General features: G+C 37.6%; 2 protein-coding genes across 2 annotated transcripts; both read left to right on the top strand.

The window, feature by feature from the left end:
• Nucleotides 1-5,804: 5,804 nt before the first annotated feature.
• On the top strand, nt 5,805-10,255 carry LOC128225066 (transmembrane protein 26-like). The gene is made up of 3 exons (XM_052935074.1): nt 5,805-5,898; nt 7,492-7,672; nt 8,348-10,255. Exons 1-3 carry the CDS (start codon nt 5,846-5,848, stop codon nt 8,888-8,890), a joined length of 777 nt encoding a protein of 258 aa, XP_052791034.1. The 5' UTR covers nt 5,805-5,845; the 3' UTR covers nt 8,891-10,255.
• Nucleotides 10,256-13,281: 3,026 nt separating this feature from the next.
• LOC128213824 (zinc finger protein 862-like) lies at nt 13,282-14,987 on the top strand. The gene is made up of 2 exons (XM_052919885.1): nt 13,282-14,314; nt 14,482-14,987. The coding sequence occupies exons 1-2, from the start codon at nt 13,282-13,284 to the stop codon at nt 14,985-14,987; spliced, it is 1,539 nt and encodes a 512-aa protein (XP_052775845.1).
• The last annotated feature ends 466 nt before the right edge of the window (nt 14,988-15,453 follow it).

Genomic DNA, 15,453 nt, shown 5'->3' with positions numbered 1-15,453 from the left:
TCTTTGAGTAGTCTAGTCTAGTTTGCTCCTTTGAGAAGTCTAGTCTAGTTTGCTTCTTTGAGTAGTCTAGTCTAGTTTGCTCCATTGAGAAGTCTGGTCTAGTTTGCTTCTTTAAGTAGTTTGGTCTAGTTTGCTTCTTTGTGTAGTCTATTCTAGTTTGCTCCTTTGAGAAATCTGGTCTAGTTTGCTTCTTTGAGTAGTCTAGTCTAGTTTGCTTCTTTGAGTAGTCTAGTCTAGTTTGCTCCTTTGAGTAGTCTAGTCTAGTTTCCTCCTTTGAGTAGTCTAGTCTTGTTTGCTTTTTTGAGTAGTCTAGTCTAGTTTGCTCCATTGAGTGGTCTGGTCTAGTTTGCTTTTTAAGAAGTCTAGCCTAGGTAGCATCTTTAAGTAGTCTAGTCTAGGTTGAATCTTTAAGTAGTCTAGTCTAGTTCGCTCCATTTAGTAGACTAGTCTAGTTTCCTCCTTTGAGTAGTCTAGTCTAGTTTGCTCCTTTGAGTAGTCTAGTCTAGTTTGCTCCTTTGAGTAGTCTGGTCTAGTTTGCTCCTTTGTGTAGTCTGGTCTAGTTTGCTCCTTTGAGTAGTCTAGTCTAGTTTGCTCCTTTGAGTAGTCTAGTCTAGTTTGCTCCTTTGAGTAGTCTAGTCTAGTTTGCTCCTTGGAGTAGTCTAGTCTAGTTTGCTTCTTTGAGTAGTCTAGTCTAGTTTGCTCCTTTGAGTAGTCTAGTCTAGTTTCCTCCTTTGAGTAGTCTAGTCTAGTTTTTGGAGTAGTCTAGTCTAGTTTGCTTCTTTGAGTAGTCTAGTCTAGTTTGCTCCTTTGAGTAGTCTAGTCTAGTTTGCTCCTTTGAGTAGTCTAGTCTAGTTTGCTCCTTGGAGAAGTCTAGTCTAGTTTGCTTCTTTGAGTAGTCTAGTCTAGTTTGCTCCTTTGAGAAGTCTAGTCTAGTTTGCTCCTTTGAGTAGTCTAGTCTAGTTTGCTCCTTTGAGTAGTCTAGTCTAGTTTGCTCCTTTGAGTAGTCTAGTCTAGTTTGCTCCTTTGAGTAGTCTAGTCTAGTTTGCTCCTTGGAGTAGTCTAGTCTAGTTTGCTTTTTAAGAAGTCTAGCCTATGTAGCATCTTTAAGTAGTCTGGTCTAGTTTGCTCCTTTGAGTAGTCTGGTCTAGTTTGCTCCTTTGAGTAGTCTAGTCTAGTTTGCTCCTTTGAGTAGTCTAGTCTAGTTTGCTCCTTTGAGTAGTCTAGTCTAGTTTGCTTCTTTGAGTAGTCTAGTCTAGTTTGCTCCTTTGAGTAGTCTAGTCTAGTTTGCTCCTTTGAGTAGTCTAGTCTAGTTTGCTCCTTTGAGTAGTCTAGTCTAGTTTGCTCCTTTGAGTAGTCTAGTCTAGTTTGCTCCTTTGAGTAGTCTAGTCTAGTTTCCTCCTTTGAGTAGTCTAGTCTAGTTTCCTCCTTTGAGTAGTCTAGTCTAGTTTCCTCCTTTGAGTAGTCTAGTCTAGTTTCCTCCTTTGAGTAGTCTAGTCTAGTTTGCTTCTTTGAGTAGTCTAGTCTAGTTTCCTCCTTTGAGTAGTCTAGTCTAGTTTCCTCCTTTGAGTAGTCTAGTCTAGTTTCCTCCTTTGAGTAGTCTAGTCTAGTTTCCTCCTTTGAGTAGTCTAGTCTAGTTTGCTCATCTCAAATATTCTTATATTCATGAATCAAATTCCCGGCCAGGGTTCATGTAGATGTCCGGTTTGCTAGAGGTGATCAGGACGCAAAGTATCCAGCTATGTTAAAAAAAATAGGCTACGCTTAGATGCGTTTTCTATAATATCTTTGGATAGTAATTAAAACAGTGTTAAAAATACTTGCTAATATTCTTAGCTGAAACATATGTCCCCTTCCCCTTCGCTTTTCTTTATTCAATACCATTTTCTAATAGTACGTGCAGGCCCGGGTCTTAAGTGCCTACTACGGGCTACGCCGGGTGTCAATCGTTACAAACGATCATTTGAGTTGTGTAGGCCATTATCTAAAATAATGCCTAAGGTCGGCCTAAAGTGTAATTGTTTTTCAATCGTCACTTTAGGCCGACCTTAGAGCTGTTGGAAGTTTTGCATTTACCATAGCTGTCAAAGAACAGTTTCCTCCAAACCAATTATTTTCATACTATGAGCGTATCCTGCTTCCAAACAATTGTTCTCGCAGAATGTCTTTAAATTAAGGTGTAAACAACTAATACAAGAAAATAAATGACAACTCAGTGATGTAGCTACATATAGGCCTTGTAGGCCGGGGCCTACAACTTTCTTGAAAAATGACAAATTTAAATAACCCCCAAATGCAATGAAAAATAGCAACTTTAACACTTTGAGCAACTCTAAAATGTGTTTGATTTTTAATCAAAACAGGTTTGGTGTTTATTTAAACTACGTGCATGGTGTTTTGCTTGATTTTATTGTAATCATTGCAAATATAACTAAGTGTGTTGTGTGCATATAAAAGTCCCAACCTCACATAGAACCATCAAACCTAGAAGTTTTTAGGCCTAGCTACGCCCCTGAACTAGATGGTTTTCAACACTTAATTAATTGCTAGGCATGCAGTCTGTGGTGGTGGTGGTGGTGGTGTCTCTATTCGAAACAAAGTCGAGGTAGTGTCATTGGTGTCGTCATTGTGAAGTACACTTTATCGTTGGTCATAAAATGACACTTGTAACAAATAACACATAAACGCCGTTTGGTTGATGACGTGAGGTTAAACAATCCCCACCTTCATGTACTTTCTTATCTTTTAAATAATATTCTCTAGTTGCTCCGCGGTTTTGTTATTTGGATTTTGGCGGTTGTTTTGTAGTCTAACATTCTTATGTTCTGATAGATAAGATAATCAAGACAAACATTGATAATCTGTATAAACAAATCAAATTGATTTTTATTGTTAAGAAGTATTAAAACACAAATGTACTGAAACATACCGTATAAGTAAATCATATCTACGTCTTTGCTGACGAAAATTTTGTTTTAAATAATACATGTATAATACACAAAATATACACATGTTAATTATATATGGATAAGTACAGTCGAAACCCGATATCCAAGAGACCAGCCAAAATGCTTCGAGCCTCGCGAATATCGAGCCAAGCGGGAATGCTTACAAAGAGTAAAGCAAAATCGGCCCATGACATACACTTCGAGCCAACGAGGACATCGAGCCAAGCGATATCGAGATAAAGTTTTCGACTGTATTATAATGTTTACGTCAATAATCCTCCATGCTTAACCTACTCAATTTACGCAGAAATAATGAGACACACTGAGATCTTGGTGTGACAACCTTATTCTCTTCTACACTGGTACCATTATCGATTTTTCTTTTGTTTGACGGGCTCTCGAATTGATCCTGGTACTGTTATCAAATCGTCTTTGGTGAGACGCGGTATCGAAAAGATCATGGGTGCAATGCAGATTTGTCTTCGGTATGTCGACCTCTCGAATATACCCTGGTACTCTTATATTCCGTCTTTGATTTGACGCTCTCTCATTTAGACAGTCGTCTTTGGTATGAAACACTCGTGAATAGACCAATGATAAATTCGTCTTTGGTTAGAAGCGCTCTCGAATATAAACTGGTATCGTAATAAATACGTCTTTGGTATGACACATAATCGAAAACGGGCCTGCTACCTTTATAAAAGCGCTCTCGAATTGATCCCGGTATTATTCTAAATTCGTCTTTTGTTTGGTGCGCTCCCGAAAAGACCCTCTTACTACATTATTGATTTGACTTTTATTAGACGAACTCTCGAAAAGACCCTGGTATCGTTATAAAATCGTCCTTGGTTTGACGCGCTTTCGAATAGACCCTGTTACCATTATAAATTCGTATTTGGTATGTAACGCTCTCGAAGAGACCCTAATACCATTTAAAACGAGTCTTTTCTTTGACGCGCTTTCGGATAGACCCTGGTACCATTATAAATTCATATTCGGTATGTCGAATAGACCCTGGTACCATTATAAATTCATATTCGGTATGTTGAATAGACCCAGGTACCATTATAAATTCATATTCGGTATGTCGAATAGACCCTGGTACCATTATTGATTGGTCTTTGGTTTGAGGTGCTCTAAATAGACAAGTTTTAACATTCGTATTCGGTATGGCGAGGTCTAACATTAATATGGGACCTCTCTGGGTCTAGTAATGGAAGCTCACTACGTGAGATCTTTGCTAGATAATTTCTTTCACGATCCAACATGTACCCCAGGTGAGTATGCAACCAAAAAGTAACAAAAATAAGAACTGTCACAGGAAGTGACGAATGCTTCCGAAGTTATTATCCGGTCCAATGAAGTTTGCAGTACCTACATTCAGGAAGAGCTATCAAAACTGAACACATGTGCCAATTTATTTAAAACCCCTCTATGTATGACAAAGTTACAGCCGGGCACGAGCCGTTCTTGTCATTATATAGTACATGCATATAAGCACTATTCCATAATCATAAACCTGTAAGAGTGTCCATGACCTTTTAGGAAGGGACATGATTCTTGCATGCAACACGTCATCTGCATGTACATAGCACATGTGCCAAGCTATTTTATCATCCCCACTTGACAAAGTTACAGTCCGGACACGACCAACTGAACTCTATATGCAGCGTTCCATTATGATTAAACTCTTATTGTGGCTTTGTATTTTGAGGTAGGTAATGGGTCTTGTACTTGATATGTCGTCTTTATATATCGATAACAAAAGTGTTTTTTTTTAAATCTTCCTGTGCATGACAAAGGTACAGCCGGAATACGATCAACTATACTCTGTGTGCAGCATTCCGAAATGATTAATTGTATTCATATTGGCTGCACTGTGCGTTCATTGTATCCAAACAATTTAATTATCTGTAGATTAAGTTCGATATTTTGCGTGCGGTTTTAAACACATCAAAGTTAAATGTTTCATTTGATTAAAACTATTTGTTTGAAATGTCAAATCATTGCTTACGTAAAAATGATTAGTCAAAATACTTAAGAAGGTATATTCATAGGTAAATCTCAAAGATAAGACACACTCCAGCGTTGATCAGAAAACAGATGTCACAAATATGGGCTCATTCAGAAATTATCAGTTGCTACTCAAATCGAATTGCGGCAACTGTTTTGGATAATCGAAGTAAAAAACTGAAGGTTTAAACTTAAGACTAAATTATGTCTATAGAAAAAGATGGCATACCTCAAGACCTACTTGACCCATCTGAAGAAGCTGAAATTCACTATTACGACGCCGAAGGATCGTTAGATTCCTCTACTGCAAAGAAGCGCAAGAAAAAGAAGACTAAAAGGCATAGAAAGGACGCGATATTGGAACTAGTAAACGAGGTGGAAAACATTAGAACATTCACAGTTGGTCCTGGAAAATCAATCGTAGGTGAACTGCCTGATATCAATATAAAAAACAACGATACAAGGAAGAAAACGGATACAAAATTGGAAGAAGCCAGTGGTTTAGAAAGTATCGGTATTGAAGCTCCTGGAATACCTACCGTTAGTACTGGATTGCCAGATTTGACCCAAGAAAACAACGATATCTCGAAACGTATAGCAGAATCACACCCAATTGTCAAAAACGAAAGAGAAGAGCAAACAAAGACAAAATACATTGAAACAGATGGTGGACAGTCTCTCGATGTCGAGAGAGGGGATGGGAAAGACAGAAATCAAGACAAAGGTGAAAAAAAAACCCACAGTTGTCAACAGTGGGCCGAAATTTCTAAAGCTGTTTTTTATGAGGCTTTTAATGATAATGCATTGCGTTCTAGCTTGTTGGAGAGTTGTTGTGGCGAAAAAACGACGCCCGGTTTTGGTTTTTGTGTAGTTTAAACGTACTTTTTATGATAGAGGGTTGTCTGTCGTACAAAAAGGAGCAACGATTGAGGGCGTACAGGTAATTGAAGAAAATTTATCACTAAGTTAATTAATAAATGTCTGCTTTAAATTGATACTACTTTTGACGGTAAACTCAGGAATCACATTTCATGAATTACGATAAACTTATTTACTGATGTTCACAGGTGCTCGTCACATTGCCTGGATACAGTAATACATACTTTTCAGGGGCGTACCTAAAGCATTTTAAAATGTACGCCCATACACTTGAGAGCGGTGAAAAAAGTAAAGGTATGTCTATATTCTGGTCCCAATATAATATATGGGGTTGGAGCGGGACCGATATCCCCTGACGTGGGACTTTTTACTGGCCATTTCGCGGGAACCTTAATTCATTTGTACGCCTGGGCGTACTGGAGTATGCCTAGGTACGCCCCTGGTTTTATCCAAATCGAACGTTTTTTGTTGCAGTATTTCTACTTTCACTTTGGATAACATTTGAATGTTTTTCCAGTTACGTCATTAAAACAAGGAAAGTCGATGGTAGCCGTCCAATGAAAACGCTTCGTGTATTTAAGTCATAGCCGAGTGCGCGTTCAATGTCAAAATTGCAAGGAATGATATTTTAAGCTTCTCTTTGTAATGCATACGGAAAGTTTGCATGTTAGTCTATTTTTAATGTGTTTTAGGGGGGAAACATCCGTTGTTTTTCAACCTCCCGGTTCTTTCGTAATGGCGAATTTCAGCTTCTGGTCGGTGCATTTTGTTTTAATATGCCGTAAAGGTCAATCTTACTAGCATAAAAGGTATAGTTTTCTTGTAGATGAGAATCTTACCTTATCAGAACAGTAAAAATTATTAGATTATCTCAATTATTTTAGGAACTATGCTCTATTGATTAGGTCCGTTTGGAATTGATGATTTTTTGCACATGTTTACCTTTTATTTATTTATATATTATACTAATTTTCTTTCATGAAAAAATGTGGAATAATTTTTAAATGACATATATTCACTATTTTGACCAAAATAAATAATAAAAAATAAAAATAAAAATGTATTACTGTATCCAGGCAATGTGACGAGCACCTTTGCTGATGTTATGTACACTCAACGTTAACACAATCACAAAACAATCTATTTCTAAATTATTTGATAAAAAAGAGAAATAATCACCCTAAAAGAACTATAAAGACAACACAAATATAGAATTTCTCTTCAGAATACCCCATTGAAAAAAACGCTATTGTTTTACTAAGATAATTATATTTTCGTCAAATCCGATATTGTCATTGTCATTCGGATCAACTAGGCCATTTTTATCAAAAACAACCTCGGATGTATATATATGTATAGTTTACAAGGTCAGAAATCGGTACACTTTCAGTCCGCTGCAACTAGATCGCGTAGTAATTTAATTTAGCAATTAAACTTATTGACTTAACTGTAAGGAATCTTAATTATGTTTACAGTTGTACACTGGCAAGTAAACTAAGATCAATAACAACAAGCTACATATTACATTTAAATAATGGCATAATTCAATATTTTACCATCTACTTCTACTGGTGTACCGGCATACATCCGAGGTCGATAAAAATGGCCGAGGAGTTCCGGATGTGTCATTGTTTTTAACGTATTCGCTCTACAGGTGGCGTCCATGTATTGCAATTTATTTGTTGACCATGCTGCCTTGCATTTGGCTGCTACAAATTCACCGATATGATGTTGCAATAGCGACAACGGATGAAATAACTACCATACAACCTACAAGTACCGTCTCCACAACAGCAAAGTATAATACCACGACAACATCAAAACCAGGAGTGTTGGTAAGATTATTCTTAGAATAAGATTATCAGAAAATATTTTTGGCCTTCGACAAATTCTTTGCAATTGCATGTAGAACCTTTACCATTTGATAATTCATACTTTTCTTGTAATGAAGGCCAATAAATTTGATTTTATATTCGTCGAGCGGCGAGAGAAATAAAAATACAGTTTTACGTTTCGTTAAAACATCAGGAACGGGCGATCTTTACCCAGAAGTTGCTTAATAATTAAAATTCTACATTCTAAGCGTAGGGTTAAGGAAACACTCCCATGTGGGTTATCAACAAACATATTGTATAACTGTACGGGTCTTTGCTGAAATTATCCGAGCATTTGATAAAACAATGCCATACAAGAAGGAATTTCATTGGCATTTAAACATGACGACCTTTTGGATAGTGACGATTTCCAAATGTAATTATTCATTTTTCGGCAATTTCTTGATAAATAAAGTCGATGTGTAATGCATCGTATTAAGCATTTTTGAAAAGTTGCCACCTTGTCAGTGTGATATGGAACGCCCGATACTTTGGAGGGTGCAATGACCTTGCGAAAGTCCTTTAATCCGTTAAGAAGTTAAAAACAAACATATCTAGAATTGTAAATCTGGTTCCTCAGAGATCGCATACGCACAATGATTTTAATACAGTTAAACAAAAAATGTTGTTTTGCAGGATTCAATAGCCAACACGATTCTGTCTGTTGAAGATTCAACATGGATCGTTGTGATTCAAGAGCTCATGATCTACGTCCTTCTGTGTGTGGTTTGGCTTCTTGATAACGTGCCGCACGATTTGCTCTCACAGCAGTTAATTGCATTTCTGGCATCAGCGTCCGACATTATGGAGCTGTATGCACTTTTCGACGAATCTGCCGTACAGAAGGACTTTACTGTCACCTGTGTTGTGCTTGGTGTTTGGACGGTCAGCTTTATCCAGTTTGTTCCCGTCTTACACCAACGATCTTCCACTAACAAAGTTCAAGATTCGTCTATGATGACTGACATAAGGAATTCATACGAGCATGGTCCTTGGGAAATTGCGGAATGTATTGTAGCCATTATTTTCCAAGACGGTCCATTCTTGAGCGTGCGGCTATTTGTAGTCATCGATCTTCAGTTAGTTACGTACAGTTTAGTGTTTTTCTTGATAAAGAACCTCCTGTCTCTAGTTCTGCTTGTTTATAGACTGATCGGACTTTGCAGTAAGGAAAAATAAACAAAATGCACAACAAAATGTTTCCATAGTTTACGTCGTTATACATGTACGTTGTTTGAAAGAAATTTAGAACAATACAATGAGTCAAATTATGAGTTTATGATTCATCATATTTGCGAATTTCTTATTTGATATCTGATGTATTCATATACTGAAAATACATTTTTGTCGATATGAAGGAAGTGATATATGAAGAAGAAAGCGTATGTTTGTGAAGGCGTCAGAAAGTCAAATCAACAGTTTCACTCTTTCATGCATGTAAAACATGAAAGAATTAAGGTTAATAATCAAAACAATTTAGGGGCTTATATCAATTACAGAAAAACACATATGTTAAAGGGACTCGGCACCAGATGGTCCCAAACTCGGCAAATACAGTATTTCCTTAAAACAAGACTAAAATTGTCAACTGTATGAGGCCGGTAATACATCATTTTACATGATTAAAAGAATATATTGTCGCTGTCGCAGCTGAATTTACCGTTCAAAAGGCGCATAATGGTTTCCAGTTTAGTGTGTGTATACTTAGCATTTGAAAGTCACGTGATTGGAACAGATACATGTTATACTCCCGAAAAAGATAGTTTCTCAAAACTATATAAAGATGAAATGTTGAAAAGTTTTAGTTGTTTGCCTTCCTCTCGGCTTTAGGCCCGCCTTTAACGAAAATTAAAATTAAAAAGCGCTGAAGCAGTTTTCCCTTGCCTCAATCCTATATTGGAGAGGAAGAGTACTTTAAAGAAGTAGACGAAAACTCCATTATTTGACCTTATTTTTGACATTTTTAAACATTCTGTTGGAACTTTGAAACAGTTATTTTCACCACAATTCATCTCTTCATACTTTGTCAAAAGCTTTTTAAGGTCTATAAATGCAGTGTTACAAGTATATCAAATAATTATGTTCATTTACAATTATATCCATGCATCTGACTTTGCTATTGATTCAAGTCCAAATTCCTTCCTCGGTAATTGGGGAAATTACATATTCGTTATTACTATTATCATTACCATCTTCAATAGTTTTAGCATTTATTTCAGCATCATGGTTTACATTGTCGTGAATGGTTTGACGGTCCCTTATTATTTATACTTTTCCAAAATAAAATAAAACCTTTTGAATTCTAAACTCTGTCATTTTATAACTTGCTATGAATTGATTTGTATATAATTGGATTTTTTTCCCTTTTTTAAAGTATTATTTCATAAGCTATGGTATATAATATATACGACCAAACCATACGAAGAATTTACTGTTTATGTTCAGGTATTATGGTATGCAAACGTTGATACAGACGTTTCAATAAATTTGGTCTAATATTGTGGTTGCTTTTTGTATATGTTTGCAATTTTCTAGAATACATTATAAAATAAAGTTTCTGAGAAATGTTTCTGCTTTCTTTACAATATTATCCATTGATTTAATATTTGGTTCGTGTGCGTTCCTAATAGAAACCTCCTCCATCTTGGCACCAGTCATCTGCTCTTATACATTTCGGCTCATTCTGAATGTATCAGGTTTCACTTACGTTTTAATTAGGTGGCTCTCATCAAACATGTCCAATAGTGACAAACTTGACCTCAATACCAATTTAGAAGACTTAATCAGAGAGTGAAAAGGCATAAATGATCAATAATTAAAACCACATCTGTCTTGTTTTACAATATACAGAAGTGCTAGTCACATTTAAAAAGAAACAATATGCTACAGCATATCATTTTGACAATGCATTGTATTGTAAGTTCCTTTACATTTTGTACCATATCGATGATTAATCTACCTATTTATCAATAATGGAATTCAGCAACTTTGCTACAGGCTAACAGACTAACTCTGAAAATCTGGGACCAATAACAATCCCAGATAGGATTTACAGAGGCGTAGGAGCTGTGTCGACAGGGGTTGTCGCCACTCCTTATTTGACGAGCGGCAAAACATGCCTTTTAATATGAAAAAGTTACTGCAATGATACTGTTGCCGTCCTTGATACAATAAAATGTTCAGCAATTACAGTCATTTTACCAGCGTCTTGTGTAGGTCACCTTGATACCGGCTTGAAGCAGGGAGAAATATGCTCACCTTTGTTATGGGCCATGTTTATCGAAGATCTAGAATTATCTTTACAATCTTATCCAGAAAGTGGAATCACGTTGGAACATATAACTTTGATATTATTCCTTTATGCCGACGACATGGTAATATTAGCGGAAACGGCCGAAGATCTACAACGAAGTTTGAACAGTCTATCCGATTATTGCAAGCGTTGGGGTTTGCAAGTCAATGCCGATAAAAGTAAAATCATGGTTTTCAGAAAACGAGAAAGGCTGAAACGTAGCGAAAGTTGGGTCTATAACAATTTGGTAGTAGAAATAGTTGACCAATTCACGTACCTAGGAACGATATATAGTAGTAACGGCCAATTCAACAATAACCAGCAAATGCTAGCGGGAAAAGCTTTAAAGGTTATGTGTACTTTAAGTGGAAATTTAAAGGGCTTTGATTTAGCCCAAAGACACAGTGTAACCTTTTTGACGCGTTTGTTGGTTCGATATTAAGTTATGGGTGTGAAATATGGGGATATTCCAATGCTAAAGAATTGGAAAGAGTACATCTGAAGTTTTGAAAGCGTATGCTAGGTGTAAAGCTTTCAACAAGTAATGTAGGTGTTTGTGATGAATTTATTACTACCCTCCACATTGTTTTCTTTGTATTATTATATGTTTTGTTTTATTTTGTTAATGAATTGTTTGTATGTGTATTTGTTTGTTTTTGTGTGTATGTAGACTTCTGTGATTGCTTGTATGATGAGAGACTATGAAGTCTAAATCAAAATAAACTTCTGTTCTGTTCTGTTCTGTTCTGTTCTTGAGTTAGCCATGCGTGCAATGACTGCAGCACGCTTTCCATTTATTAATCCGATAAATACATGGTCATCATGTGAATTGCAGAAAAGAATAATAGCACGCGCCACTGAAATCACGTGGCGAGCATTCCCTTGCTAAAAATAGTAGGCAGGAGGAGCTTTCACTGTCGCTTGAATGCAATCGCCAATCGCTGTTCGAATATCCTGGGTGTAAAAATAATCCACGTGCGTGATTGACGTCGGCACATAACAACTTTCATCAACCTGTTCTGATAGGAATTTCGCGACTTTCAATGAATATGCGGGTTGTATTTCATATAATGTCATCAATAAAGTGTCATTATAAATGTATTGGTGTTGTTTTTCATTTTATAATATGTACCTAACTAAGTGAGTTATCATAGCTTTTTTTTTCAAAGGTTAGTGCCAATTAAGCCAATACTGTGCGCAGTATATACTTATGAAAAGTACTTCGTCTTTGGCATTCAAAGATAAAATACGAGATCAACATGTACAAAAATCTTAAGAAAGGAAAGCAGAATGCGATTCTGGTCGCCAACAAACACTGTTTGCATTCTGTACTCCTCTAAAGAAACAGAAGGAAGCTGATGCGCAAAAGGTACCTGTTTTTTTCGTTTGACGATTAATTAAAGTGATATCTCTTATTCGAAGGCAATACATACACATGCATGTGAATTACTGACAACACGTTGTAACTGTTTTTTTAATAACAGAAAGCGCAGAATTATTAAATGTTTGGTGAATGCTAAAAGATTTACTGTTGTCTACTATAGTCTCATCAGGTAGAAATACCGTGTTTTATGCTTATTTCTTTCAAAGATTAAACTCGGTACCCTTTATAAGAACCATTGTTTTCGACATTTATTCTTTGGAATATATACACATTATTATTAATTGTGGGAAATCTAGTTTGGGAGTAAGAGTGCATCTTTAATTTGTACATCAATATTCATTGCATGACGCGTTTTAAAAGTATACCTACAATGGCGTTTTTATAAAGTAAATTTGTTTAGAATAAGATGTGTTGTCGTTCGGCAATAGTAATGTGGGTCAAGTTTCATCAAATAAATAAGTATTCAAAATGATGTACATGTATTTTCAGGACGCCACACTATGCACCCCTTCTGCCGTTGATGACTCCGTGGTATCAGCGCCGAGCACCACTACGCCACTACCAACAAAGCAAAGCTCATCATCACTTGCAGCGCCCAACAAACCAACGGCATCACGAAACAACGCCAGAAACTTCAAGTCAACTTGGTTGCAGACATATCCGTTTGTCCGGTTTGATACAACACTACAACTCCTCTTCTGCAAAGCATACGAAAGAGCCGGTCGGGCGAACGTATGAACCACGGGATGCGACAAGATGAAAGCCGACGCCATTCGTAAACATGCCTTGACTTCAGACCACAAGTTTGCCGTTGCCGAACAGGAAGCCAGTGGAAGCATGGATGTTGCTGCAGTTCGAGCCGCCGAGAAGGAGCGTGATCTTGTGTAGGGGATAATGCAGAATCTCTGCTACCTGGCTAAACGGAACGACGCGTCGAGCGCTATCAGCGATTTAAATAAGTTAATCATCCACCACAACGTCTCCAAGTTCCAGCCAGCAGTGAAATCTGACAACACCCTACCATATGCGAACCACGAGAGCGTGAAGGAGATGCAGGAAGCCATGAGGGACGTAGTACGACAACAGCTGATCGACGACATAAGAGACAGCGACATGTACGCCATGATGTGCGATGAGTCTACGGATGTGTCTAATGAAAAGACTCTTGTTGTATATGTGCGTTATGCAAAACGTGGCAGGGCTGAAACAAAATTCTTTGAAGTATCGGAAATAAATGGGGATGAATGTAATGCCGTCGAACTATGTGAGACGATCAGCAGAGTTTTAGAGTCAATGGGTGTCAACCTTGAAAACATGTGCTGCATCACTACTGACGGTGCGAGTGTGATGACAGGTGTACGTGGAGGCTTAACAACACTCCTGAAAAGAAGAGATCCCCATCTTCTGAGCATCCACTGCATAGCACATAGACTGGCCCTGGCTAGCGGACAAGCAGCAGACAAGGTGCAATATTTAGTAAAATATCAGGCCATGATTAATACCATCTTTAAATATTACAACTATTCACCCAAACATCAGTCTAGGCAAAGAAAATTTCAGGAAGTGTATAAAATGGCCGAAAAAAAATTCAAGCAGACATTTCATACACGCTGGCTCTCATTTGAAGGAGCTGTTGATGCTGTCATCATCAACTACGACGCTCTCCTTACGTGCCTTGAGATGGAGGTAGCTGAGGACAGTGACCCAGTGACTGTTGGCTTGCTGAATTTTGTCAGCAACTACAAGTTCTTGTCAACGTCGTACATGCTTCGAGATCTGCTGTCGAAGTTATGTACATTGAGTTTGGTCTTCCAGATGACAGATGTCAACCTGACCCAGCAGACCATCACTCTGGAAGCCACTCTGCAGTCCCTTCAGGAGATGACAACAACCCCTGGCCCCATTTTCTGGCCAGCCTACCTGATGGGTACCAGAATGGGTTTGACTTTGGAGATGATGGCCACAATAACTTCATCAAATGTTCAAATAAGGAAATAGACGCCAGTGAAAACATCCGCAGCACGTATATCAATCACGTCATCGAAAACCTAGAGGCCAGGTTCACCGACAATGGCATAATCTCAAACTTTGCAGTGCTGAACCCAGAGAATCTGCCACAAAATTCCACAGACTTAGCCACCTATGGAGACCAACAGATCCATGACCCGGGAAAGCACTATGGTCCCAGCATTACCAACCAACAATCACCAATGACAGTAAGTGAAAAACACCTCAAGTGTGAGTGGTCCTTATTCAAACATCACATGGACAAGAACTACCGGACAATTACATTCTCCAACATGGCAGAGACTGTGCTCACAAGCAAAACACTGGTGGCATCTTACCCTAACCTCTGCAAGATCATGAAGATTGCCATCACTCTGCCACTCTCAACTGCTGACTGTGAAAGAGGTTTCAGCAAGTACAACTTAATTAAAACCAAACCCCGAAATAGACTCACCCCAGACAGTGTAAATACTCTAATGACAATAACAGTTGACACACCAGATCTTGACCACATGAAGGACTTCAACTTCTGCAAGGCCTTCGACCTATGGGCATCCACCAAACAGGGAAAGATCAACACATTCTTTAAATAAGAATGTGAAGAATTATACTGATGAGTTGATCGTGATAGTGATAGTGTTCTAGTATATATGGGTTATGATATTTATGTACTTGCTTTTGATTCATGCTGATTTGCCGCTGCAAAACCGAAAGTAGGGTGTTTTTATGAATTTACCACATATTTCAGACTGTTAATTGCCATTTGTATGAATATGATATATAAATGAATACATGTAATATGTATGGGCTGTACATAAACAAACCAGTGTTTCATTTAAGCCCGCAGAGCATGCAGAGGCGGTGGGCGAGGCAAGACATATCGATATTGTATAGCTTATTGTGGAGTTGCAGTAATTGAAAAATGGGCACATTACTAAAACAGACATAGCTATAACATTCTAGTGTTCCGTGGTATACTTCTTTTGCACACGACATCCCTCCTTTCATCAGTTGAATGAATTTTTACTGGCTTGTTGTCAATTGCCGATTTGTTTTCAG

The sequence above is a fragment of the Mya arenaria genome, chromosome 2, assembly GCF_026914265.1.
Source record: "Mya arenaria isolate MELC-2E11 chromosome 2, ASM2691426v1".
Taxonomy (NCBI): domain Eukaryota; kingdom Metazoa; phylum Mollusca; class Bivalvia; order Myida; family Myidae; genus Mya; species Mya arenaria.
Note: the sequence above shows the minus strand (reverse complement) of the source record. Positions and strands in the feature narration are given on the sequence as shown.

Excerpts from the sequence above, each read along its gene's own strand:
- LOC128225066 (XM_052935074.1), top strand. The coding sequence starts at position 5,846 with ATGATAGAGGGTTGTCTGTCGTACAAAAAGGAGCAACGATTGAGGGCG. Across the intron at positions 5,899-7,491 it reads CAACGATTGAGGGCGTACAG|GTGGCGTCCATGTATTGCAA; the intron begins GTAATTGAAGAA and ends TTCGCTCTACAG. Across the intron at positions 7,673-8,347 it reads CATCAAAACCAGGAGTGTTG|GATTCAATAGCCAACACGAT; the intron begins GTAAGATTATTC and ends GTTGTTTTGCAG.
- LOC128213824 (XM_052919885.1), top strand. The coding sequence starts at position 13,282 with ATGCAGAATCTCTGCTACCTGGCTAAACGGAACGACGCGTCGAGCGCT. Across the intron at positions 14,315-14,481 it reads CTGGCCAGCCTACCTGATGG|TGCTGAACCCAGAGAATCTG; the intron begins GTACCAGAATGG and ends CAAACTTTGCAG.